Source organism: Castor canadensis, chromosome 10 (assembly GCF_047511655.1).
Source record: "Castor canadensis chromosome 10, mCasCan1.hap1v2, whole genome shotgun sequence".
NCBI classification, from domain to species: domain Eukaryota; kingdom Metazoa; phylum Chordata; class Mammalia; order Rodentia; family Castoridae; genus Castor; species Castor canadensis.
The window spans coordinates 112714804-112742536 of record NC_133395.1 but is presented as its reverse complement, the minus strand read 5'-3'; the positions used below and the strand labels follow the sequence as shown (position 1 = coordinate 112742536).

Sequence of the window (27733 nt, the reverse complement as noted above, 5' to 3'; positions counted from 1 at the left end):
TGAAAAAACTTGGTGTTTACAAAACTAAAAGAACAACACTGTTAGACCATGAGTTGGATGGGAATGCATAATAGGAAGTGAAAGGGGCAATCAAGAGGACAGATAACTATGGATCCATATGCTATGACAAGGACCTGGATTTTATTTTAAAAGCAACAGTAAGTCACTATTTTTAGTGCCTAATTTTTTTTTAGGTACTGGGATTTGAACTCAGGACCTACCTTGAGCCATTCCACCAGCCCTTTTCTGTGAGGGATTTTTTTCGAGATAGGGTCTCACGGAACTATTTGCCCAGGCTGGCTCCCAACCTCGATCCTCCTCTCTGCCTTCTGAGTAGCAGGATTACAGGCCTGAGCCACCAGTACCCGGCTCCAAAATGTTTTAATGAAGAGAATGAGATAACCTCCACTTTAAGATCACTCTTGTTGCAGTTTGAAAAACTGCTTAAAAAATGGTAAAGGTGGCCAGCCTGGGCAAATAGTTCATGAAACGCCATCTCCAAAATAACCAAGGCAAAATGTCTCAAGCATTGAAATTGCCTGGTTTGCAAACGAGAAGCCCTAAGTTCAAATCCCAGTTCCACCTCCCCCCCAAAACCCAAACATAGCCACACTCCCCCCACAATAATTTCCTAACATCAAATACCAATTTTTTTAATGGTAATGACATAATCTTGGATATCAGTTAGAAGGCAACTAGAATAAAGCAGGTGAGAGATGATAGTGGCATGGTAGGTTAGGACTAGAAAGGCTTTTGGGAAAATTAGTGACCCCTCTCCCTCCAGGATTTTTGCAAAAACGATCTTCTATGCTGCAAAAATCTCAAATGAGGTGAAGTATACTTTCCTTTCCTATTAGGCACTTTTTTTGGGAAAAAATGCTCCCTCCCCAATCAACATGAAATTAAATCATTGTCAATTCTAGCTATTAGAACGTATGATCTTAACCAACATTATTAAGGTATAATTATTCCCAAAATGTGATTTTCATTTTCTCTTTAGGGAAGGTGGTAGGGACTTAAGGACGTTAGGACTATGCAGAGAAAGAAAGGCCTGGTACAAAGGCCTTGAGACAGGAATGAGAATGCCAGGCTTAAGGTATAGAAACAGCCCAGTAGCTGGAACAGCAAGGAATGTGGTTCATATTTAGTGAATGCCCAAAGACATGTCTTTTAACTCATCTGTCACTTGCACAATGCAGTAGCCATCACTAAGAAACAAGCAGAGAAAAGTGTCACGCTACAGTTAAAACTCCACTTCTGGTGAGCCCAGAGCAGAAACACTTGTTTGAAAGAGAATGAATACACCTATGAGGGACGCAGCAGAGAATTTCCGAAGGCGTGACAACTGAGTCCTTTACGGTACGGTCACCACCTCAGGGCGCGTCCCTCCTACCAAACCTCCACACCGTGAAATAGCAAAGCCTGGAAAGTTCTGAGGAATTTACTCCTGCCAGGGCTCGTCAACCCCGGCCGTGTTCCTATCAACTAGAAAGCGACCTCTCACCATCCAGCGGTGCGAAGAAACTCCCTTCATTCAATTCTGAGAAGTCAGAAGTGGCGCGGTTGTAAGACAACCCCTAACGTCATATCCGGTTGCCAGCTCCGCAGCCTCCACTTCAACGGAAGTTGAAGTGCGTATCCAGGTAAAACTTCCGGCTTGGGGCGTGTCTCCCCAGCAGCCAATGGGCTGTGCCCACCTACTCCTTTGACGTCGATCTGTTAATCGCAGCCTGTGACGTTTAAAGGGCGGGGCGCTACAGAGGAACAGATTCGGAGGAGGGGCTGGGCTTCTCTGTGGCTGAGAAGCAGGGAGCCCGAGGCAAAGATGGTTTACATCTCGAACGGTGAGTTGGAGGTGATGCAGGGGCGATCTCTGGGATCTGGAAGGCCGGACCCCGGGTTTCTTCAGTCCCCGTTCGCTGGGTCTAAGGCGGCTTCCCGGACTTTAGTGCCTACTGGTTGGGTGGAGCTGATGCTAAGGCTCAGGCCTTAGGCGCAACAGCAGATGGATGGTTCCTGAGCCGACTTCAGGGGCGGAGGTCCCCTTGATGAGGACCGCGCCCGGGTCCCGCCTGAGTCAGACGGGGCATTGGGAGTCGGGCGAGCTTCTGATTGTAAGTTTGAGAAAGTGGTCTTTGCTCTGGGGCGCGGTTACCTTTAACTACTAGTGAACGCGTACGTAGCGCTTTTGCCTTGAGCACTGTTGAGTCCCATTCAGGTAATATTTTATTATCTGTTTTACTCATGGAGACTGAGGCGAAGGTCGATAAAATAGCTTTCCCGGGATCACTAGGGTAGTTGATGATTTAGGATTGAAACCCAGATAGGATGGCGTTAGCGGCCTTGCTATCTCTTTCTATAACGTGTAAAAAAAAACAATGGAGCTAAACTAGGATGATTTGGTGTGTGTGGGGGGGGTTACTGGGGTTTGAACTCACGTCTTGAGCTTGCTAGGGCAGGAGCTCCACCGCTTGAGTCATTCCTCCAACCCAACAAGGATGGTCTTTAGATAAAAGCTTTGAATAGGCTTTTCTCCCAAGAGAGCGCAGCAAGCCATGCAGGCAATTTTTGCAGGAATTTCAAGGAGCTCAGGAAGAAGTGCAAGTTGGTTACTAGAATAGAAAATCTGAGAGGGACTTTTTTTATGGGACTGGAATTTGAACTCAGGGCTTCGTGCGTGCAAAGCAGGTTTTCTATCGGTAGCTTGAGCCACACCTCCAGTCTGAGAGGGACTTAATTCTGTGAATTCACAAAGAAAATGACTGGAAAAGAAAGACTCGATAAAACCGAGTCAAATTAGCGCCAGAACCATTCGGCCCACCTGTTTGACTCAGGTGAACTTCCTTGGTGCAGTCTTAGCAAGTAGTTCTCAGCAAGAAGTCTTGCTTAGCAAGCAGTCTTAGCAAGTAGTTCTTGCTGAGAATTACTTGCTGGTTCTATTTGAATCCTCTTTGTACCTCCAGAGACGATTAAGGTCCTCAGTGAGAAGTCTTCTGGCTGAGTGTGCTTTGTAATTTTTTCCTTTCCAAAATCTCATCTCCCACTTAAAAATCTTGGGAATAAGTGGATTAGTGAACACTAAAGGAAATTTCATCTTAGTTTTTTTGGCACTTGAAAACTAGATTTTTCATTCTGAGTGAGGTTAGCCTGGCTCAAAAAACCAAAAATCGTATGTTCTCCCTCATATGTGGACATTAGATCAAGGGCAAACACAACAAGGGGACTGGACTATGAGCACATGATAAAAGCCAGAGCACACAAGGGAGGGGTGAGGATAGGTAAGACACCTAAAAAACTAGCTAGCATTTGTTGCCCTTAACGCAGAGAAACTAAAGCAGATACCTTAAAGCAACTGAGGCCAACAGGAAAAGGGGAACAGGTACTAGAAAAAAGGTCAGATCAAAAAGAATTAACCTAGAAGGTAACACCCACGCACAGGAAATCAATGTGAGTCAATGCCCTGTATAGCTATCCTATCTCAACCAGCAAAAACCCTTGTTCCTTCCTATTATTGCTTATACTCTCTCTACAACAAAATTAGAAATAAGGGCAAAATAGTTTCTGCTGGGTATTGAGGGGGGAGGAGAGGGAGGGGGCGGGGGCAGGGGGGAGAAATGACCCAAGCATTGTATGCACATATGAATAATAAAAGAAAAAGAAAACTTTAGATTTTTGTTATGATTAAGAGATTAGGGCTAGTAGCTTTTTTTTTTTTTTTTTTTTTTCAGTACTGGACCTACACCTTGAGCCACTGCACCAGCCAGCCCTTTTTTCTAGATGGGGGCTAGTGAACTAGTTGCCTGGGCTGGCTTTGAACCGTGATCCTTGCAATTTCTGCCTCCTGAGTAGTGAGGATTACAGGAGTGAGCTACCAGCCCCAGCTAAGGCTAGTAGTTTCTATTTGTGCATTATTGAGTGATTCCTTATTTGTGGAGTGCCTTAATATGTATACATTATCCTATTTGACATACATAAATATCCTGTTCAGACCTTTTATCTCACATCTGCAGTTGAAAAATGAAGCTTCATTTTAAGTTCTTTATTTCCCTCTGAGAATATGGAGAGGCATAGGTTTGTGCCTTCAGAAACTAGAAGGGAAAGTGCAAACAGCAAGATTGAATGATGGGGGCTGGGTGTGGTGATTTATGCCTATAATCCCAACTTCTTGGGAGGCAGAGATTGGGAGGGTCAAAGTTTGAGGCCAACCCTGGCAATTATAAAGACTTCATATCAACAAATAAGCCAGATGTGGTGGCACATGCCTATGATCCCAGCTAAGCAGGAGGTGTGAGTAGGAGGATAGCAGTCAAAGGCTACCCTGTGCCAAAACTGAAGATCCTATCTGAAAAATAACTGAAGCAAAAAAGGACTTGAGCATGGCTTGCCTAACAAGGTGAGACCCTGAGTTAAAAGTACCACCAAAAAAAAAAAAAAAAGGATGAACATGAATATAATTCTTTAGAACCACAACAGAAGAATTAATGGGTTCCAAGTATTTATCAGCACTTCATAACTCATGAAATACTACTCTTACTGTCAGACAGCCTTTTTTTTTTCTCCTAAAGTAATTTCCTGTGAGTTGTGTATGGTGGTGCTTATAATCCCAGCACTTGGGAGGTTGAGGCAGGAAGATCTAAGAGGCCAGACTGAGCTGCATAGATGAGACCCTGTCTCAAAAAACCAAAGGGGCTGGTCATGTTGCTCAGTGGGAGAGCTATTGCCTAGCATGCACACACACACCCCTGGGTTGGAACCCTAGCACTGCAAAATAAATAAAAGATTTCCTTATGATGGCTAGCCCTGCAATACTTTTACTCAGAGAAGGCAAATGTTGCATCAGCCAAAAAAGCAGAGGTAGTCAGAGGCAAAATGAAGCATGTCACCCATCTTCTGACTGTGTAGTCTGTTTTTCTCACTACCTTCAGTGAGAGCATAGATCCAAGTAGATTCCTGAAGTAAGCTGGTCAAGGAAAGAGGAAAAGTATACCCAGGCAGAGGAAGTGGGTGAGCCCCTAAAGCCCTTGGGATAATGGAGAGGATAGGGAATTGATGGACAGATGTTCTTCCCCCAAAATAGTCTAACCTTCTGATTTTCAAGACTGAAACTCTAGAGTACTGGCTTTTCATGTGTGGTTTCTATTTAAAGTGGTGAAAAAGTCGATCCAGTTTTTCTTAAAATAAAGCTAGAGTCCATTACTAGAATCAAGACCATCCTGTTATAAGTCAAGTTCTCTTTAGCACTTGTTAATAAACTCTTTAATTTATAAGAAAAAAATTATCAAAATAACTGATTCTAAAGACTTGTGAGAGTCCATATAAATAATCATTTTGTCTAGAGATAGGCAAGAGATTTTTCTAATGAAAAGAATTACTTGAACACACTTAGGAAAATGAAAATAGTGTGAGCAGCCCTTTATAATCACCCAGCCCATTTATTTTTTCAAAATGCTCGAATAAACAGATGTTTGTTTGCCTGTGTTCATAGAAGCTTGGTTTCACAATAAGTAACCCAAGAGTTCATTGATATATGACTGGGTAACAAAATTGTAGTGTATACATATAATGGAATATTATTCAATCTTTTAAAGGTAAGGAAATTTTGACACATGCTACAGTGTGTATGAACCTTAACGAAATTGCACTAAGTGAAATGAACTGGTCACAAAAGACAAATTGTATATGATTCCTTGTATATGACGTTCCTACAGTTATTGAATTCATAGAAACAGAAAGTAGAATGGTGGTTGCCCGGGGATGGGGTAATAGGGAGTCAGTTTAATAGGTAGATTTTCATCTGTGAAAGATGAAAAAGTGTTGGAGGTGGATGGTGGTGCTATTTTTATTACAATGTGAATGTACTTTAACTGTACACTTAAAAATGGTTAAGATGGTAAATTTTATGTTACATATATTTCACCAGTAAAATGTTTTGTTATGTGCATTTTACCTATGAGAGAGAGGAATACTTAGAATAAAGTCACCTGCTATGATTACACAACATAGATAGGTATTTGACATATTAAAAGCCTAGATCATAGAGCTTTACTTCCCTGAATCCTTCCTTAAAATGATATAACAGACTTCTCCTCGTGTCGACTATTTGGAATAATGGGCAAATTGAAATGTGTTTATTACTGTTGCTTAACTAATAATAACTAATGTAATGCCTCTGGGTTGGAGACATATAGCACTCATACAGCTTCTTTATTCTTATTTATAGGACAAGTGCTGGACAGCCGGAGTCAGTCCCCATGGAGATTATCTTTGATAACAGATTTCTTCTGGGGAATAGCTGAGTTTGTGGTTTTGTTGTAAGTATAATAGTACTTAATTGAACTGATATTTAAGAGAATTACTTTAGTTGTATTACGTTGGTTTATCTAAGCTGAGCTTTCCTGAAGCATGTTTTAATTGTAATTATTTAACTAGCTTTCCAAAGACAATTAAGACTTTTTTAATGATAAAACTTCCATCACCAAACAATTTATGATTAATGAATATCAGTTAGTTTATTAAACCTGATCATGCCTTAAGCTTGGTGGTAGCCATGTCTACCTGCAGCCAGACCTGTCTATTCTATTGTCAAATTAGTGTGCCTCATTTTCTACCTACAAATTCTCAGTTTTCACATATGCATGTACTTAATGTTCCATATTACACAATAAATAAGAGGAATTATATCTTGACTTAAAAATACTCTCAAGTAGTGAACTCTTTTAATGAAGGATTAGAATCAATAGAGGTGACAAAAATTAAGCCTTCTGTATCATTGCAAGCAGTTCTTAATTAAATGAATGGTTTTGGTCTTCTACCTGCTATTTATTTTATGAAAATTAATCATCAATTACTAACAAGTATTACTCTTCCTAAGTTTAAAAATATATTTGAATGTCTTGTGGTTAAAGAACTGCAAGGATGCGGGTAACAGCCCTTCCTTCACTGACTTTAATATCAGTAAATATCTTCATTTTGTGACGGGTAGTGGAGTGGATGTCATTATTGGAGGTGGACATCAGGAGAAGTTATTCCAGATAGAGGAAACCATATGAAGGATGGTATAAAAGTCTGAATATCAAGCTATGGTTTTTAGTACTTAATTTGATCATGGCTATTGGTTAGAAAGTTTACTTTTATTGTTGTATGTAGTATAAATTAGAAAAAGTAGACATAAAATGGAAGAGATGGTTCTATAGGAAAATGCAAGGAGGGGATGAGAGAAGCTCTAAGTTAAGCTACACAGTGCAAAACTTAAAATCTTTTCTAAATTTCATCTACTTCATATTATTTGCTGATTGAACTTAATTCTTCTCCACAAATAAAGAAAATTCTATTTCAGTGGGTTCCCAGAGCCCTATGCCTGACATGCAACCCTCAGGCCCTTCCTCCCAAAGGTGATGTTAGGTAGGCTGTTGACAGGGGAAATGCAGGGATGGTGCATGTGTACTTCAAAAACAGACTCTGGAACCTGACTGGAGGAAGGAAGTCAGGGATGACTGGTTTCATGCTTTGCCTAGGGGAATTATTAGGACATAAAAAGTACACACAAGGTGTGGTAGATTTGGCACTGAACATAGCATACGGTGTTTGTTTTTTTTTTTATTTTATGTTATCATTTTTACATTTACTTACATGTGTACACATTATTTGGGCCACCTCCCCCAAATAATGTGTACATTGTGTTTAGACACATGCCTGAGCTAGGTGTTGTCCAAGAAGTGTGGGTTTAGAGATACTAAGTAGGCTTAATCACCCCATCGTAGAGATAATAGTTAAAATTATGGAAATGTATTTTATAATGGTGTCAAAAGTGATACCTCTGTTGTTTTCTGCCCCTGGTTTCAGTTTTAAAACTCTGCTACAGCAAGATGTGAAAAAAGGAAGAGGCTACAGAAACTCATCTGATTCCAGATACGATGATGGAAGAGGGTACAGCCTTTTAAAAAAAATTGATAAGTTGTTTGTCCCTTTGTGTCTTTTAATTACATTAGATATTTTAGATAGAATTAGACTTGTGGAAATTAAAAGTTTAATCCCATTTTACAAAATTAACAGGCTAAAAGTCAAGTTGCCTCTTACTTGATAAACAGTTAATCTGGCAAAGCTAGTATGTATATAACATGTACCTATGGGAAAAGTCTAAACTAGAGGATGAAAACATTACCATTTAGAGATTTCACTTTATGGTTTGAATTGCCAGCTACTAGTAAAAAACTCAGATTAAGCAGCACTGGGTAGAGCTTGTGTCTTCACATGGCAGAAATCACCTGGGGCTGAATTTTGGCTGGGCACTTTCAGGAGCTGCCACAATTCATCACAAGCCTTGCCTGACTCAGTTTCCTCATGCATACTGTGTGTCTGATCCCTCTAAGTGTTTGAATTTTTGACTCTTAACCTAAATGGTAGCTCATATTTTAAAGAATCTTTTAGGGTGATGTGGTTATTGAAAAGGGTCTAGGTGAGTGTTGAAAAGAAAGCAATTGAAGTTGTGTCTGTCAAACAGTAAATGCTAACTTTATCTTTTATTAGGCCACCAGGAAACCCTCCCCGAAGAATGGGTCGAATCAATCATCTTCATGGCCCTAGTCCTCCTCCAATGGCTGGTGGATGAGGAAGGTAACTTCAAATCTGAAATTATTTTCTAGGATTTTATTTTGAAAATGCCTCCTTAGGAATGTTTTCTTTAGGAAAACAGAAGTTGTACAACATTTTACTCACACTTTATTCTTTGGAGAAATATGTCTTAAACCTTGAAAAATTCACTGACTTTATCATCAACATACCATTTGAGAAAGGTTGTATAACATGTAATATGTTGGGATTTTTTTTTTTCCCTGTTTCCTCCATTCTGTTCCCCTAGACCATTCTGGAACGCAGCTAGACCACCAATGCTGACCGCCTAGACCACTCTGGTTGCCAGCCCCCTTCACCCTTCCTTCCCACCCCTCAGGAATTTCATGTTGAACTTTTTTATAGGTTGAAGTTAATAACTAGCAACTGATTATAATAATCTTTTCTTTTAGGTAAACGTCTGCTCTAAGAAGCAGACAAGTAACCATGCACATTCATAGTAGGAAACCATCAAGAAATGGAAGGCTGACCGTGTTGGACAAGAAGATGAATGTGTATGTGTAAACAGGAATTGCTCTGTGTCCTCACAGATCAATGAGGTCATGCTGGGAAGTCCCCCTATGGGGATCTGGCCTGACTGACATGCAGTTCTATAAATGCAAATGTTCCTCTCATCTGTTTTGTATAGTCTATTAAAGTATTAATATAGTTTTAATAAGTAAATATTTTTAGGTTGCAAAACTTGACTCATGTTTATATAATAAATCTCAAACTCTGAACCTGAAGAAAATAAAAGCCGTACTATATTGTACTAAAATGCTGTTAGTGTCACCTTTTTTTAACTTCTGAAATACTGTTCATTGTTAATTTGTTGTCATTTATAAATAAACCACTGTATTTATTTCAGTAGTATGCATATAATGTTTACTTTTGAATTTTTTATCTTTACTGTATTTGTCTCAAGAATGTTTTAATACGTCATATCTGATTTGCTACCAAACTTAATTACCAGGGTTTTATAAAGCCATAGCCAACAAAACTGAGTTTCAAAATGAAGATATGAAGGTAATCAAAACATTAAAGACAGGACTTAAATTTTTTTTTATCAGTTTTTTACTAAGTGGAAAGCTCTGTGAGATTAGGGATTTTGTTTTTCCCCCAGATGTTTTGTTTTTGAGACAGGGTCTTTGTTTTTGAGACTGGGCTATATATCCCAGGCTGGCCTCAGACTTACAGTCCTGCCTCTCACTCAAGAGCTGAGATAACAGCCAGGTACCACCATGTCAGCTTAACCTGGTCTTTTGAACAGTGACAACATGTAATAGGCACTGAAATATTTATTAGAAAAATAAATAACAGTTCTAATATGAATTTGTAATAAGCTTCAGAACTAAGGGTGAAAGCTTTTTTATATCATTCATTATTCAACTCTTATTTGTCCAGAAATAGGGAATGTAGTGGTATAAGACACTGTGTTCAAGGATATGGAAACAAGCAATTATAATGCAAGTTTAGAATAATAGCTTGTTGACCACTCAATTCTGCCAAACATATTTTACACATTTTTGGGAGTACCAGGATTTGAACTCAGGGCTTCATGCTTGCTAGGTTGGCACTCTACCACTTGAGCCACTCTGCCAACCCTTTTTTTGTGCTCGGTATTTTTGAGATAGAGTCTCACAAACTATTTGCCCTAGCTGCCCTTGAACTGTGATCCTCCTGATCCCTGCCTCCTGAGTAGCTAGGATTACAGGCTTGAGACACCAGTGCTATTTTATACATTTTTAATTCTGATAAAATAAGTAGGTATTTAAATTATACAGATACATGCAAAGGCTCAGTAAAGTTTAGCAACTCCCCAGATGTATGACCCCTGAGTGAACAGTGGGCATTCTGTTAAACTTCCACCACCTCCATGAGGGAGTTCATGGTGGAGTATAAGGAGGTGGTGGCTTAGTGTTATTGATCACTTCTCAGAGTATATGGCCCATGATCCTTTCCTGTCCCCAGGACTGCTGCTGCAGGTCCATACTGCAGAGTCCCCACTGCAATTGACATTTAACCGTTCTGCAGTGCAGAACACAGCTTTTTTTCTTTGGTGGGACTGGGGTTTGAACATAGAGCTTCACATTAAGCAGGGGCCCCACTGCTTGAGCCACACCTCCAGTCCATGTATACACTGGTTATTTTGGAGATAAGTCTTCAAACTTTTTGCCTGGGCTTGCCTCAAACTGCAATCCTCCCAATCTCAGCCTCCCAAGAAGCTAAGATTACAGGCAACAGCCACTGGCACCCAGCCCATGTGCTGAAGGTAACAGTAGCAAGTAAGTCAGTCTTCTCATGGAGTTTACATTCTAGTGTGGCAAGCAATAAGTAAGCTAGCAAGCTAATTACAGACTGATGCTTTTGGCTTCCAAGGATGCCCTGTAGACATCTACGTTGAGATATTAAATAGGGAGTCAGCTATCAGTCTGGATCTCAGGGAAAGGTCCATGCTGGTAGTAGGATAATTGGTGAAGAAGTAAGGTAACTGTTGAGATACATAGGATGAGAATGAGCCAACTGAGGAAAGAGCATCCAAGACAAAAGAAACAGCAAGTTAGTGCAACAACCCAAGGATGGGAAGGGCCTGGCATATCTGAAAAATCAAGTGTAGCTGGAAATGCTAAGGGGAAAAATGGCATGAAGTGAAATTAGAAATGTGGCAGGAACTAGATTTAAGAATGTAATCTTGAAAGTAGTTAAATTAGTTTCTGTACCATGAGCAAAGGGAAACCATGAAAATTTAAAGCATGGGTATGACATCTAATTTTTGTTTGGAATAACTTATTGGTAATATTTTACCAAGTGGGGTACTGGAAACAAAATATTGACTGTGTTTGTTATATTTTAAAACAACACATGGGCAACTGAGAAGGACAGACTATCTGAGGACAGGACTGAAAAGAGGAAGTGCAGTTAAGAGTCTGTCGTAAGCTAGGAGACACTTTAGTAGTAGAGTGCTTGCCTAACATCTACAAGGCTCTGGGTTTGATTCCCAGCATTTTGGGGGTGGGAGTGGGGTTGTTGTCATCCAGAAGTGATAGTGGTTTGCACTAGGTTATGGCAATACATAGGGAGAAGTGGATGAATTCAAGGTCCATTTTGGAGGCTAAAGGCTTTTCTAGTGGTTTGAATGTAGAGACTGGACAGTTATATCTACTGAGTTGGTAAAAGTGAGTAGTTTTTTGGGGGGAGAGAATAGATTAAGACTTCCATTTAGAAAAAGTACACAATGCCTTGTAGACATTCAAGTTGAGATACTAAATAGAGAGTCGGTTATCCGTCTGGATCTCAGGGAGAGGTCCAAGCTGATAATACACGTTTGGGAATCGTCTTCATAGTTAAGCCATGAAAGTGGATGAAGTCATCCAAGGTTTTGAGATTTAGCCCTAAAGAAACCCAGTATCACAGACTAGATCGAGCATGCCCAACAAAGTATAGGAACTAGGGGTTATGTATTGTGTCGGAGAAGCCTGGAGAAAAAAACGCGTTGCTTTTCCCCGGCCCACGTTAGGCACTCAAAACACTACAAGTGTAACAATGCCGGCATCACCCCGAGCGAACCACAGCCACACCCATCCAACACTCCGTCCAGTCCCAGCCCCGCCCTTCCCGCTATCCCAGAATCCTCCGGGACGACGCCATTGGCGGCCATCTTGTTTGTGGGCAGCCCGAAGGGAGGCTGTGCTTGCACGGTAGTCCTTCCGGTACAGCTGGGCTGCTGAGGCTCTTGGGCGTCTGCGGCCACGATGACCCAGGCCGAAAAGGGGGACGCGGAGAATGGGAAGGAGAAGGGCGGGGAGAAAGAGAAGGAGCAGCGCGGCGTGAAGCGGCCCATCGTACCTGCGCTTGTGCCAGAGTCGCTGCAGGAGGTGAGGCGCCGGGGGCGGGTCTCGGGAACCCAGCGACAAGCCTCAGTTCTCCCTGGGAGGAAGAGAGGCCTGGCCCCTTCGGAAGGGCTCACGTCTCTCTCGTCCAGGGCCCGGCCGCGCGTGGGTGACGCGGGACGCCAAAGGGGGCGGGGAAGCGCGGTGCGCGGCGAAGCCTGGCGGGTCTGCGTGCGGACTCTGCGCTCACCTCGCTCTACCTGGCACCTCGCCCTGATCCGGCATCCACGCCCCTAAAATGACAGTGAGATCGCCTGCCTTCTAGGTTGCAGTGAGGGATAAGGAGCTGCTGGAGGAGGTTAGTACCTGCCTGGTTGACCAAGTGTCAACTGGTGCTTGTTAAGGGATGGTTAGACGTTCGATTTTTCTCCTTTGTTAGCAAATCTCAGATGTGGAAGTCATTTCCAACTTCAAAGGAAAGAATTTTTGTCTACACATAAATTAAAGAAAGGGCCTTAGGTAGAGCGTCTGCCTGGCAAGCGTGAGGCCCTGAGTTCAAAACCCCAGTGCCACCAAAAACAAACAAAAAACCCCAACTAATTAGAGACTAAGAGCATGTGTATCAAAAACAGTACAACAGCAAAACAACGATTTGTAGTAGCACGACAGGCAAAAGATCTTTATTTGTACGTTTCTAGACATAGAAACAAGTGCTTAGTGATGAGTAAAGAAAACACTAACATTCCCATAGGAAAAACGAGGCCAAGCAGTGCATAGTTCGCAGATGAAATAAGGAGGCATTGCGTGCTCAGTATTTCTTGTTGGCGTCTTTGAGCTAGCTTCCTCACTAATACGTGGGTTAAACATAACACCTAACTGGTAGGGCAGCTGTAAAGTACATAGTGCAGCTCTGTGTGTGGTTATTACCATGGCACAAGACTGGTTTCTGGTTTCTCCATCTCTACTGAAAGGGAAGACTAGAAAGTTTGTAGGGGCCTTGGCAGTTCCCACCTTCTAGGATTCTCACATTCTAAAGAGGGTCCAGTAGGACAGGAGAGCTTACAGTTGGGGATGGACAACAGATTTCAGAGCAGGGCTCTCAAACACAATAGCATCACTTTCTTGACTGGCATCAGTTGTGCCACACCGATTGGTTTTTTTCATGTCCTCTCTGGTGTCTGTACTGTTAATTGCTTGGTAACTTTTCTTAGTGTTAAGCATTAATATCCAGGAAATGGTATATGGGATGTACTAGCTAGGTTTTTTTTCTAACACATTAAATATGTGATTTCTAAAAAATACTTGTCCACCCTTTAGAAAACTACATTTTCTATCCCCCAGAACTTCCTGATTAATGTGCAGCAGCCTGTGTACCTTTAATAAGGAACGGGCATCCCCAATGGCTAGCAGCCTCACTTGTTTACCCCATCCACTTTGCCACCATCATTCAGCACATATCTCAGGCTGCTGTCTGCCTTGTGCTGACATAGAGTAGTTAACAAAACAGAAGCCGTCCCTTCTCCCAGAAAGTTTGCTCTTTGTTGGTAAGGCAAACAGTAACATTGGCAAGTGTCATGAAAAGGAGGCGTACGATAAGAGTGTATTATGGGAGACCAGCAATCCTAGTTAACTTCATATTGAAGGGAGAATTATGTTGTAGCTGAGAGAAGAACTTTGCTGGAAAAGGGAATTTCCTGTATGAAATCAAGAGAAATTCTGTGCAGTTGCCTTGGGTTTGTTGTTTTGAGGAGGGGGTTTTGTCTTTTTTCTTTTTCTTTTTTTTTCTTCCCTATTTTTCCTTTTTTTCTCCCGGTGCTGGGGACCAAACTCAGGGCCTTGCACTTGCCAGGTAAGTGCTCTTCCACTGAGCTAAATTCCCAACTCCAAAAGAAATTCTGTTTTGAGAGAATTAAAGAGACTGAAAAAAAAATTTTTTTTTTGGTGGGACTGGAGTTTGAATTCAGGGATTCAGGCTTACAAAGCAAGTGCTCTACCACTTGAGCCATACCTCCAGTCCAGAGTCACGGAAATGTTTTGAAGGAAGATATGCCAAGAAGACAAGACTATGTAGCTCCAGGGCAGGGTAGAGTAGGGAGTATGGAGTCAGCTGGAATTGCATGCTCCACAGTCATCCTTGTTGTCAAAGGCATCGTCTAAGTCTCCTCTTCTCCCACTTCCTACTAAAACTCTGGGTCCCTCAACAAGTTTATGAGGCAGAACTTCTCTCAAATGATTATGTATTCTATCCCAAGAGAATTACACAACTAAACTAATTATCATATAAAAGTAAAGCCCACGATTATCACTTCACAGTTCTGATTTGTGCTGCTTAGTTAGCCCTTGTTCACTATCTCCCAAGAATGGATTGTGGAATGCAGCAAAGCTTTCTGACTTCTGAGGATAGAATTGTGAACTCTGGCTTTTTAACCCCAAGCTCTGCCAGATTAGGTAAATAGCACAGAACCAATAGTAACATTTTTTTAAAAACAGTGACCAAAACACAAAGTAACTATTCTATCCTTTCAACAAACCTGAGTGATCATATTAAGTTACCAATTTCTAGGCTCTCCCCTTGGAGCTTCTGGACTAGAAAATTTATAGTGAGGTTTAGGATCTTTTTTTTCCTCCCTTCATTTATAGATGTCTGTGGGCAATTCACATTTATGGGACCCAGGACATAGTATTCTCCATACTCTTGTCCCTTGTTTAACTGTCTTCCTTAGTTCTCTGATGGTAGAGACTTCATCCTGGCTACCCTTGTACCCAAAGTGCCTGGTATGTAAATGTTCAAAAATTATATGTTAAATTACATTGGATAATTTTGGTTTCACTAATTTAAGCAAGTATTTGTTGAACTATGTACTGCAAGTCAGCCCAAGAGAGCACAGAGATGCAAAATGAGTTTGCATGCAGATGGAGAACAATAACTGGATGTCTTTCAAAGAACATTTACTTAATTTTTTTTGATACTTTTGAGTCCAATAGCCTTTACAAGAAATTTAGTGTAATTTGGTACCTTATATTAGTTAACTTGTTATTGAATATTATTTGCTAAGGTAACACACTTGTTTTCCTTCCTAAGTACTAGCATTTTTACCATATATTGTACAAAATAATAGATTTCATTATATCATTTTCATACATGTATATAATGTTCTTTAATCATATTCACACCCCATTACCCTCTTGTTTCCCTTCCCTACCTATTATTAGTCCTGTTCTACTCTCATGTATTTTTAAAAATGTAGATTCCATCCCTATATGAGAGAAAAGCATATTTGTCTTTCTGAATCTGTCTTACTTTACTTATGATGATCTGCAGTTCCATATATTTTCCTGCAAATGATAATACTCCAGTATGTATCTATTCCACATTTTCTTTATTCAGTCATCTGTTGATGGGTACCTAAACTGACTTCATAGCTTGATTATTGCGAATAGTGACTGAATAAACATGGGACACACTTGTTTTTTATTTTTGCAGCAAATCCAGAGCAACTTCATCGTTGTCATCCATCCAGGTTCAACAACTTTAAGAATTGGTCGAGCTACAGACACACTTCCTGCCAGTATTCCTCATGTCATTGCACGAAGACATAAACAACAAGGGCAGCCCCTGTACAAAGACAGCTGGCTCCTGAGGGAAGGACTAAATGTAGGTCAGACTCAGAGGAGCTGGGGAGAAAACTCAAGGTGGTTTACTTGCTTAGGCACAAAAGTATGCATGAGAATCTCCAACAAACATCTTTGTAACTTTACTGTGTTTTAAAATGTTAACATCATTCAGGATTGCAAGTATCATTTTTCATTTAAGCTATCAATTTTAGATTGCAAAGAATTAGTCATAGCAATAGTAAATCTAGTTGTTCTTAAACCCATCAGGACTGATTGGGTATTGATAAAGGTATCTTTATTGGGAAATACAGAATTGTCATTCACTTAAAATGACATATTCAGGTCTTTTGTTGTTGTTTTTTGTTTGAGTCAAGGAAACTCTATAGCCTAGGCTAACCTTGAATTTAACCATCCTCCTGCCTCAGCCTCCAGAGTGGCGGAATTATAGGCATGCTTGAGCATGCCCAGCACAATCAGGTCTTTATTAACTGACAGCTGTATTTTCTTTTCCAAATACATATAGTTTAAATCAAGCTCATTTTTGATCCATTAGCAAACTGAGTTGCTATAGTAATCACTTCTTATACTCTTAGATCAAATCATAATTTCAAAACAAAAGAAATTTTCCTTGTGGTAACCATTTCTGCATCTTATTTTGCAGATTATTGGAACATTTTTTGTGATAGGTGTTAAAACTATTGCTTTGCAAACTACTAGCTTATAAATTTCAAGAATAGTTTCAAGAACTTAGAGTTTCTGTGACTCTGATTGTAAGCTTTAGCATTCCATTGTTTAGTGTAACTAGCAGACTGTACTGAAGTCCACTTGTAAGCGTCAATGTAACTTCTCAGTGTTAGAGTTTATAATATATTCACAATAACTTGAATACTTGTTGAGTCATCAAAATAAAACATATGAAGGAATATGATTACAAAATTGCAAACATAGAATTATATAGATGTATGAAGACTCTCCAAAATCCTTTGTAAATAATGAAGTATGTATGATTTGATTAGTGGCATAAACATTTTTATCAGTCAAGTCACTTTGATCCTGCACTTGGGATATGAAGCAGGAAGATCACAAGTTCCAGGCAGCCTGGGCTGTATAGTGAGACCTTGCCTCAAGAAACCAAAACAGAAAGTCACTTGAGGCTGTAGATTTTTGCAGAAAGTTGGTTTTTGGTCAGGGTTCCACTTTTTTTTTTTTTCCCCCTTGTTTTGGTGCTGGGGTTGAACCCAGGACTTTACATGCTAATCAAGCAGTAGGCCACTGAACTATATCTTCAGTCCTGTTTTTTTATTTATAATAAAAGATTACTTGGATTTTTTTTCCCCCTTTCCATTTTTTCAGTGCTGAGAAGCCAGGGCCTCACACATGCTAGGCAGTTACTCTGCCACTAAGCTATATCCCAGTCCTACTTGGAATTCTGTTTTGTTTTGTTTGAGACAGGATTTTGGTATGTAGTCAAGGCTGGTCTGGAACTCACTGTGGTGGCCCAGGTTGGCTTCAGACTCAAGATCTTTTCTCTCAAGTGCTGAGATTATAGACTTACACCACCATGCCTAGTTTTGGGATTCTGAAGATAACTATATATGACAGAGATTAAGGAAGTGCTATTTTGTTGATGAAGGAACATTTCCTAATTGTGGCTTATATTAGTAGCATGCTGTATTGTTTTCTCTTTTCACTAAATCTTTTATACTGATCATCTTTCATTTTGTTCCCTAGAAACCTGAAAGTAATGAACAAAGACAAAATGGCCTTAAAATGGTGGATCAAGCAATATGGTCTAAAAAAATGTCAAATGGTACAAGACGCATTCCTGTGTCCCCTGAACAGGTTCAGTCAACTTTTTCTTCAGATTTATTCTTTTTCTGCCACTATTATCATATAGTCATATGTCACTTAACAATGGGAATAATTCTGAAAAAAGCATTGCTGGGTGATTTCATTGTTGTATAAACATGGTAGGATGTATTTACACAAACCTAGATGGTACAGCCTATTACTTAGACTGTATGATATGTCCTGTTGCTCCTAGGCTACAAACCTGTACAGCATGCTACTAAACTGAATACTGTGGGCAGTTGTAACACGAATGGTATTTGTGTATCTAAAAAATAAAAAGGTACAATATAAATAAAATATGAAAGATAAAAAAATGGCACACATAAATAGGGCCCTTAGCATGAATGGAGTTTTCATAACTGGGTGAGTCAGTGAGTAAGTGATGAGTGAATTTGAAGGCCTAGGACATTACTGTTCACTAATGTAGACTTTAAAACACTGTATTCTTAGGGCACACTAAGTTTATTAAAAGCTAGTTCTTCAATAGTAAGTTAACCTTGGTTTGCTGTTTACTTTATAAACTTAAAAGTTTTAAACTTTTTAGTCTTTCATAGTAATACTTAAGACATACTGTATGAAAAAGAGTTTCTTTGATCCTTATTCTTTAAGCTTTTTCTATTTAAAAACTTTAAAAACAAAAAAACTTAAACTTTTTGGTTAAAAACTAAGACAAAAACCAAGCCCAACAGGATCAGTATTACTGTCTTGCACTTCCACATCTTGTCCCACTGGACATCAGGGGTAGTAACACACATGGAGCTTCATCTCTGGGATAACATGCCTTTTTCTGGAATCCCTCCTGAAGGACCTGCCTTCAGCTGTTTTGCTGTTAACTTTTTAAAATATATAGTGATAAAGTATAGTAAAGTAAACATATAAGCCAGTAATATAGTTGTTTATTATCATGTAAGGATTATGTACGTAACTGTATCTGCTCTACCTTTATATGACCCATTAGCACAGTAGATTTGTTTACATCAGCATCACCACAGACAAATGAGTAAATCATTGTGCTACATCATGTCAGTAGTCAATCAGAATGTTTCTGCTTCACTATAATCTTATAGGACCACTGTTGTGTATATGGTCTCATTGACCAAAACATTATTTGGCACATAACTATAATGCATTCACATGTTTGCCCTATACCATTATACAAATACAAGACAGAATTTCCTTTAAAAAAAGAAAAAATGTCCATTATAACTACTTATACAATACCTGAATCATTATCACAAATGCTTAGGAAAGCCAAGTAATTTATAAAGTGGTATTTCTTAAGGCAAGTTGATGAAAATTTATACTTTACTTAAGAATGTAATTCCAGGATCTTGATGGGAAGCTATATTCTTCCTATAATTTAAAATGATAAACTAATATAGGCATAGTCTGGATTATGTATGAATTTGTACTTAACTTTAAACAAATTATAGTTTTAATTTTTGACTGGCTATGAATCCCAGCCTATGTGTTAAACAAGATTGTGGAAAACAACAGAGAAACTTTTCGTGACTAATCAATATTTTGCCAAGTATCTTGGATTTGTAATTAAAATTTGCCACTCTTATCTGATCTGTAAATGACCATAGCAAAAAGGGACTCTACACTAACTCCCGCCCCAGTTTAAATTCAGCTTTTCTTTCTTCATAGGCACGCGCCTACAACAAGCAGATGCGGCCTGCAATTTTAGATCACTGTTCAGGAAATAAGTGGACAAACACATCTCATCATCCTGAGTATTTGGTAGGAGAAGAGGTAGGAAACTACTTTACAATGAAATGGAAGAAAAAAAGCCTTATCTTTCTCCTAAAGTGATATCATCTACACCACACCGGCTTCTGGTGTGTTAGATACTTCGTACTCAGTATACAACATTCAGAAAATGTTCATTTCTGGCCTTAGACTTTCGGATGTGAATCCAGAAAACCCTTAAAGAAGAATTTTAACAATTCTTACCTTTTAAATCCCTTACCTTTTCTAGGCCTTGTATGTTAATCCACTGGACAGTTACAATATTCATTGGCCTATCAGAAGAGGTCAGTTAAATATTCACCCAGGACCTGGGGGCTCCCTTACAGCTGTTCTGGCAGATATTGAAGTAATATGGTCTCATGCAATACTAAAGTACTTGGAAATCCCACTGAAAGATTTAAAGGTGAGATAAAATTTCATTTGGATTGTGTTTCTTGGTCAATAAAAGTACACATTACTGAGTTGTTTGTAATATGTTCTCCTTAGAATTTTCAGAACATTCTCAGCCTTAGGATGTTCAGAATATTTTTTCCTCTTTGCTTAATTCCCCTCTGGTGCTTTTTCTCCCAGTCTGTTTCTTCAGTGTCTGGCCACTATTCAGGAATCAGCAAGGTTATTCTTGTTTATGTCTCTGTCTCTACCTTACTCAGACACATTAGTTGTTTTATTTTTCATTTCATAGGCTCGAAATGATTGGGGTGGGAGTGGGGAAGGCGTGTGGGAGGTGGGGGTTTAGCTCTTTCTGTTTCTTCATAAAACCCAAAGAATAGCAGAGAGACTTGAGCATTTACAATAGCCATAGCTGCTGCTTCTCTGAGCAGCATAGCTCATAGCTGCTGTGAAAGGAAGCTCCCTAAAGACAGGCCTGTAGGATTGGACTTGACTGAACTTGAGTGTTACTGGTTTCATCTGTTTCTCTTTATTGTTCTTTTAAGTACTACAGATGTATCCTGTTAATTCCTGATATCTACAATAAACAGCATGTGAAAGAACTAGTGAATATGATATTAATGAAGATGGGTTTTTCAGGTATGTCTGATAATCCAGTGAGACAACATTTAAATGAAATTGTTTTTCTTTTTCAATGACAAGATTAATTCAAATGCCTTTTCTGGAAGGGTCAGTGCTGCTTAAACACTTGCCCAGAGAAGACTTCTAACTTCAGTTGATTATGATCTTCATTGCTCCATAGTTGGTGTTCTACCTTTTGTTTTTAGGAATTGTGGTCCACCAGGAGTCTGTGTGTGCCACCTTTGGAAGTGGCTTGAGCAGCACCTGTATTGTAGATGTTGGGGACCAGAAGACAAGCGTATGCTGTGTGGAGGATGGGGTGTCCCATCGGAACACTCGGTGAGGCACTTGGAAGTGACATTCTCTCCTCCCTCTCCCTTCTCAGTCTGTTCAGATCATGACACATTAGAAATTATACATTCAAAAGTCTACATAGGAAATTTGCGAGACTGTGGAATAACAAGCTCTGCAAAAAGTAGAAGTCAATGATTTTGTCTTTATGGAACTTTCTAATATGAATCCATATAAGTAGCTCCTCAAAGTTCTGATAAGTGTTGTGTACTTTTCCACAGAGGAGTGTACACATCAGCTCCATGTGGTTTTTTTTTTTTTTTTCCCCTTGGCAGTACTGGGGGTTGAACTCAGGGTCTCACATTTGCTAGGCAGCCCTTTTATGTGTTGAGCATTTTGGAGATAGGGTCTCATGAACTCTTTGCCCAGGCTGGCTTCAAACCGTGATCCTCCTGATCTCTGCCTCCTGAGTAGCTAGGGTTACAGGTGTAAGCCACCAGCACCCGGCTCAGCTCCATGTCTTTTGCTATAGTCTGCCATAGAAAAACTAATCTCACCCCTTCACTGCATAATTTTAATTAGGCAAGTCATATAGAAGAAAACAGATTTTTCAACTAGCTAGGATTTTCAGTATCTTCTTTTTTTGTCATAATGGTTCAGTGATTGATGAATAACTTTATGGTGGCTGTCTCCTCATGATGTCATCACCGACAGGAGTTAGTAAGTAGCAGGAGCAGGTTTGCTGCATGTCCTTCCTGAGGCATCCTAACACACTCAGATAGTGTGTGAACTGGTCCTGCAGCAGCTGCTTCTGAGATGGCTTCTTGTGTCTACCACATCAGGTAGTTTGAGACTCATGGCATAGGAATAAATTTAAAAGAAGACCCAAGCAATTCACAAGAAAAGTCAGTCTGCTGCCTCCCACCCCAAGTTCTGATGCATTGTGAAAATCCAGTATAAGTTCTTTTGGTTTGACCATTGTTTAGATTATCTAATGCCAATGATTTTCAAAGTACGGAGAAAATGTTGGACTCAGGTCTTCTACCACTAAAATAGTGTATATTGGTCTTTTCAAATTGTAGAAACCATCTATAGTGGGCAGTTTTCTATAAGCCTTTCTCTCATAAGTTGTCTTACATTGCCTGCCTGCCACCATATACATTAGTAAGTATAGTACTTACTTGTGTGGTAAACATGCTGTCTTAGAAATGAGCTGGAGTTAAATAGTGTGTCTTCTGTGTCTCAAATATGTTTTGCAAACAGCATGACTGCTTCTAGGTGCCCCACCACTGGTTTTGGCTAGAGTTTGCTTTCTCCCATCCATCCATGTTATCCTTTCATTTGTTTCTTACAACAAACATTTCTTAAAACTTGCTGTGTTTCACTGTACCTAATGGAGTTCTTGAAACACCCTGTGAACTTTAGCTGATAGATTAACCATCTGCCCTTTTCTCTTGGCTTTAGGCTCTGTCTGGCATATGGGGGATCTGATGTGTCTAGATGTTTTTACTGGCTCATGCAGCGTGCTGGGTTCCCTTATAGGGAATGCCAGTTAACAAATAAAATGGATTGTCTTCTTCTGCAGCACCTTAAAGAAACCTTCTGTCATTTAGATCAGGTGGGAACAAAATACTGCTAATTACTTTTGGTTCCAGGAAAAACATAAGATATTTAAAAGATACTTTAAAATTTAACATTATCTTGCTGTTCTATTAATCTAAATTGCTAAAACCTTGAAGCTGAAGCTCTTAGGAGAGCCTTTTGGTAAGTTTAGAATGGTGAAGATCAGGCACTAGAAAGAGTTTAGCATGTTTCCCTTTATAGGCGTCTGACCATTCTAACCAAAAATAGAGGTAACACTAAGTGTAATGAATATAACAGGTAAAAATATAGGTCTAGGCATTTAATTAAATGTTGTAACTTAATGCACTTTCTTAGTATTAGCAATCAACATTTAATCATTGCTATATATGAATTGCCTCTTTTTTACTTTGGTTTGAATTTTTAAAAAAACTTTTTAGGTAATATTCTAATTTTGCAAATTAAAAAAAAATAAAAGACTGTAAAATTTTAAGGGGAGTGGGGTAGGAAGAAAAATAATGGAGAGGGGGAACCAAACCAGGGTATAAGATATGTATATATGGAAATGTAACAGTGAAAGCCCCTGTATAACTGTCATATACTAACAAAAATGTTTAAACAAAAAGCCAGAACAAAACTTCAAGGGGTTTGGGGTATACCTCAGTGATTGAGCACCTTCCTCCCACATACAAGGGTCTGGGTTCAATCCCTGTTATTGACGAAATTTGCTTATTGAGTCATTTGTATTAGTGTATATCAGTAATGAAGAAAACAAAAAATGTACACAATATAGATTTCGAAAATATTAAATAGGGAAGCAAAGTATAGTCAAACGGTTTTATGGAGTTACATTGAGTGGTGCTGTTTTAGGGTAGCCTTTTTTACGTGTGAGATTTAAATGATGGAGAAGCTTATATATAATTTGAGGAGTTTACATACATTCTTACGGATTCACTGACAGCATCTTTTCCTGGAATCAGGACATCTCTGGGCTTCAGGACCATGAGTTTCAGATTCGGCATCCAGATTCTCCTGCTCTGCTTTACCAGTTTCGATTAGGAGATGAAAAACTCCAGGTAACTGGGTGGATATATTTCCAGGTGTAGAAAAAAAAGCCACCTAGGTTCAGTCAAACTGAGAGAATATGCACTTGCGGGGAATGTCTAACATTTCAACCACTGTTAAAGTACAGATTAGAGCAGATCTGAGGACCATCTTTCTAATTAGTCAGGATGTGATGAGTTGTTAGAAGGATATCATTCTTATTAAGAAACTATCGATAATGAGGCACTTATTTTACTTCGCTTTGGGATTTCTTTCATGTGGAAATTCACTTGGATTATGAGTTTTCTGGCATGTTGTACACTGAAGAGATTACCCCCTCCCAAAAGGGAATGCTGCCCAGTCCAACTTAGAACATCTGGTCGGCCAGTTTTATTTTTTGGAAGAATAAAATTTAGTGGATTTGTTGTTTTTCAGGAGATAGTATCTTTTTCTAATCAGTCTTTTCTTTCCATGCTCAGGCTCCCATGGCATTATTTTACCCAGCGACTTTTGGAATTGTTGGACAGAAAATGACAACTTTGCAGCACAGATCCCAGGGTGATCCTGAGGATCCTCATGATGAACATTACCTGCTGGCCACGCAGAGCAAGCAAGAACAGGTTCGCACCAGTGGTGGGAGAAGAAACAGTTTTCTCCCTAAAGCAGAAAGTTTGCCCAGAATTAATAGGTCATCATGATCACTGCAGTCTTCAGCAGACAAACCCTGAACTGTAAATGAAGTTTTGTTTTGTTTTGTTTTGTTTTGTTTTGTTGAGATACTGGGGTTTGAATTCAGGGTCTTCACCTTGAGCCACTCCACCAGCCCTTTTTTTTGTAAGGGTTTTTCGAGATAGGGTCTCATGAACTATTTGCCCAGGCTGGCTTTGAACTGTGATCCTCCTGATCTCTGCCTCCTGAGTAGCTAGGGTTACAGGCATGAGCCACCGGTGCCCAGCTGATGAAGTGAAGTCTTAATTAAGAATCTGCATGACAGATTTTCTTACTAAGCAGACATTAATTCAATTTCTGAATGTCAGTTCACACATTTAAAAGTTAACAATGAAAATAATTTCCTTTTGGCATGTATTATTACTTACATTATCTACTTCTGAATATTTAGTAGTATTTTAGTAAAATCTCATTTTTTAATGTGAAAGGTTTGTGGCATAAGCAAAGGGTTAAATTTTTTTTTTTTTTTTTTTTTTGTCCAAAGGTAGTCCCAGTAATAGGATGTTTGGTATAATAGGGGCACATGTTTGCTAGTGAAACATCAACAGCGCAGGGTGAAGAGTAAACCTGGGCTTTAAATCTTTTCTAGGGTTTGTTCTTGCACCAGAAGAAGGAGGTAGTAAACTGGATCTGAAAATGAGGATTCCATAATAGCGCATAAAGCCCACTGAAACATTCCACTTCAGAACTCAGTTTAGAGCCAGGCCCAGTGGTACATGCCTGTAATCTCAGCTCTCAGGAGGGGATGGTGAGGCAGGAAAATCTTGAGTTTGAGGCCAGCCTAGGCTACACAGTGAAACCCTGCCTCAAAAAAAAAAAAAATAATAATAATACAAAGCTCAGTTCATAGGGAAGAAAGTCTGTTGACATTTCAGTTTTAAAATTCAACCAGGGATGGTAAGGTTCTGAGATCTACCCTGCCTGCTAGAGATTCTTTTAAGAGTTGTCAGAACATCCTCATCCTTGCAAGCCCAGGTTATCTGGGAGTGGTTGCCGGGTGGTTTGTATATATTGTGATGGCTTTCGTTATTACAGAGGCATGTGGTAGTGGGAAGGGTTAGATCTAGCTAGACAGCACAACGGTGTTGTGTTGTAGTCATACAATCTACTTGATGGTCCCTTTGATTTATAGTCTGCAAAAGCTACTGCTGACCGAAAATCTGCATCCAAACCCATTGGATTTGAAGGAGATCTTCGTGGGCAGTCCTCTGATCTTCCAGAAAGACTCCATTCTCAGGAAGTGGACTTGGGGTCCTCCCAGGGAGACTGTCTGATGGCTGGCAATGATTCTGAGGAGGCCCTCACTGCGCTGATGTCCAGGAAAACTGCCATCTCCCTATTTGAAGGGAAAGCCCTGGGCCTTGATAAAGCCATTCTTCATAGCATAGACTGCTGTTGTAAGCACATTTGGGGAGACCAGGAGATAACAATAAAATGAGGTGGCAGTTGAGTGGATTGGTTCAGCATAGGGTGTACTTGTGCAGTGTAGTATGTTCATTCAAAAACTGGTACCTGCTCTGTTCTTGCCTTGGTAGGTGCTAGGAACTCAGTAATACAGTAGAATTGGTTCCTAGTCTCATGAAGCATAAATCCCAGTAAAAGGGATCAAAATAAATTACACAAAAAATGTGAACTTAAAACTATGTTGGGAGCTACAAAGTTGAACTTAATGGTCCTGATTGAGTTAATGAGGTTTTTTTTTTTTTCCTTCTCTGTACTCTGAGGTAGATACGAAGGGGTGGGAGACAGAGAAGGCTTTCTTGAAGAGTTATGGGAGAGATCTAAAGGCTGCATGAGGGGTAGCAGTCATGTATGGGTGGTCTTCCAGGAAGAGGAAGAAGCCTGCAGAGGCCAGTGTGGCTGGGAATCTGGATTCAAGGGTGAGGCTAGAAAGTAGTTCACACCACACTGGACCTCATGAGCCCCTTAAAGCGTATGGTCCTACTCTTCCAAGTAGCAAGAGAGTGGGGTGGCAGCTTGCTCACACTTGTGTTTTACAAGGTTCCCCTGGCTGCAGTGTTGAGGGTAGATTGTGGGGAGATCTTTGAGGAGGTTAGTGCAGTTGTTGCTCAAGCAAGAGATGATGGTGGGTTGACCTGGAGTGGTGGTGGTAAATAAGTGAAAGGGATGTCACTGTCTTTTCAGCATCTGATGATACCAAAAAGAAAATGTACAGCTCCATCCTGGTGGTGGGAGGTGGCTTGATGTTTCACAAAGCTCAAGAATTTCTGCAGCACAGAATTCTCAACAAAATGCCACCTTCATTCAGGCGAATTATTGAAAATGTGGATGTGATCACAAGGCCCAAGGTGTGTTGTTTCATTGTTCGAGCTGGACTGTATACAAATGAAACCAACCTTGGTTATTTCTTGTGGTAATGTTTGTGGACAAATAAAAGCTTGGGAGGCATGGGTTTGTGTCCTCTTGAGGGCTTGGGGAAGTGAAATTTTTACTTTCAGCAGGTAAAGATGAAGGAGCTCCAGGCAAAAGCACTGAACTACTGTTTTGGTTTCTCTTGTGCCTGATTTCCACCTTTGTGAAAGTACCAAGTGGGTTAAGATTCTCTCTTCCACCATGACAGCCAGAGTAGCTCCATTTTTCTCTGTCATAGAAAGGAGCTTCTGCTAGTCCCTGTACTAGAGATCTTTAAGAATCTTTTTGGCTTGAACTGTGTTAAACATAAACCCAGGAATTTAGAAACAGATCATGTCTGACTTCATTAAATCTCACTGCATTTTCCTGGCAATATTCTCATCCTAAGGGAGGGATTGTGGAGATAATTTATTCCATAAACATTTCATTATATATGTTTCTGCCTGTTAAGGCCTGTAGGAGCTTAACTATTTATGGAATAGTAGTGAAGAGTAATAAAAAACCATGAAGTTCTCTTGTCAGTTGAAACAGATATCTGTTGGGAGTCCTCTTTTTTTTTTTTTTTTCTTTTCTTTTCTTTGTGGTGCTGCAGACCAAACCCAAGACCTTGCACATGCTGGGCACGTGCTCTACCAGTGAGCTACACTCCTAGCCCAAGTCCTACTGTCCTTAATGCAGGTGGAAAACCTGCCTTGGCAGAGTCTCCTCCCCTCAATTGAAGTAAATGATGTCTTATCTGCCTATGCTGAAAAGCCTTCTCTCTGGTCTAGGACATGGATCCCCGGCTGATTGCGTGGAAGGGAGGGGCAGTGTTGGCCTGTTTGGATACTACACAAGAGCTGTGGATTTACCAGCGAGAATGGCAGCGCTTTGGTGTCCGCATGTTACGAGAGCGAGCTGCTTTCGTGTGGTGAAACGGAGTAGAGAACACTGTTGAGGAAAACTCTTTGTATAAAAGATTTAAAGAATATATGTATTTTAATTTATTGACCTAGGTGGTTAATTTTCATGGAAAATAAATGAATTTCAACTTTATGCTCAGGATATGA

The 27733-nt window shown here is 39.9% G+C and overlaps 2 protein-coding genes across 5 annotated transcripts; both read left to right on the top strand.

Annotated features, from left to right (window-relative positions):
* The first annotated feature begins 1688 nt into the window (after positions 1–1688).
* Positions 1689–8617, top strand: Selenok (selenoprotein K). Its single transcript, XM_020184623.2, has 4 exons — positions 1689–1844; positions 6221–6311; positions 7843–7926; positions 8527–8617. Exons 1-4 carry the CDS (start codon positions 1826–1828, stop codon positions 8615–8617), a joined length of 285 nt encoding a protein of 94 aa, XP_020040212.1. The 5' UTR covers positions 1689–1825.
* Positions 8618–12267: 3650 nt separating this feature from the next.
* Positions 12268–27719, top strand: Actr8 (actin related protein 8). 4 transcript variants are annotated; one of them, XM_020184619.2, is made up of 13 exons: positions 12268–12482; positions 15922–16092; positions 17784–17894; positions 19554–19658; positions 19885–20058; positions 20591–20684; positions 20873–21005; positions 22422–22575; positions 23519–23614; positions 24062–24202; positions 25444–25708; positions 26457–26620; positions 27455–27719. In XM_020184619.2, exons 1-13 carry the CDS (start codon positions 12360–12362, stop codon positions 27596–27598), a joined length of 1875 nt encoding a protein of 624 aa, XP_020040208.1. In that variant the 5' UTR covers positions 12268–12359; the 3' UTR covers positions 27599–27719. The 4 variants fall into 4 exon arrangements, with proteins under 4 accessions (XP_020040208.1, XP_020040210.1, XP_073900060.1 ...); XM_020184621.2 differs by having other exon boundaries at positions 12353–12482; positions 15959–16092; XM_074043959.1 differs by lacking the exon at positions 12268–12482 and adding an exon at positions 12520–12795 and having other exon boundaries at positions 15959–16092.
* Positions 27720–27733: the final 14 nt, after the last annotated feature.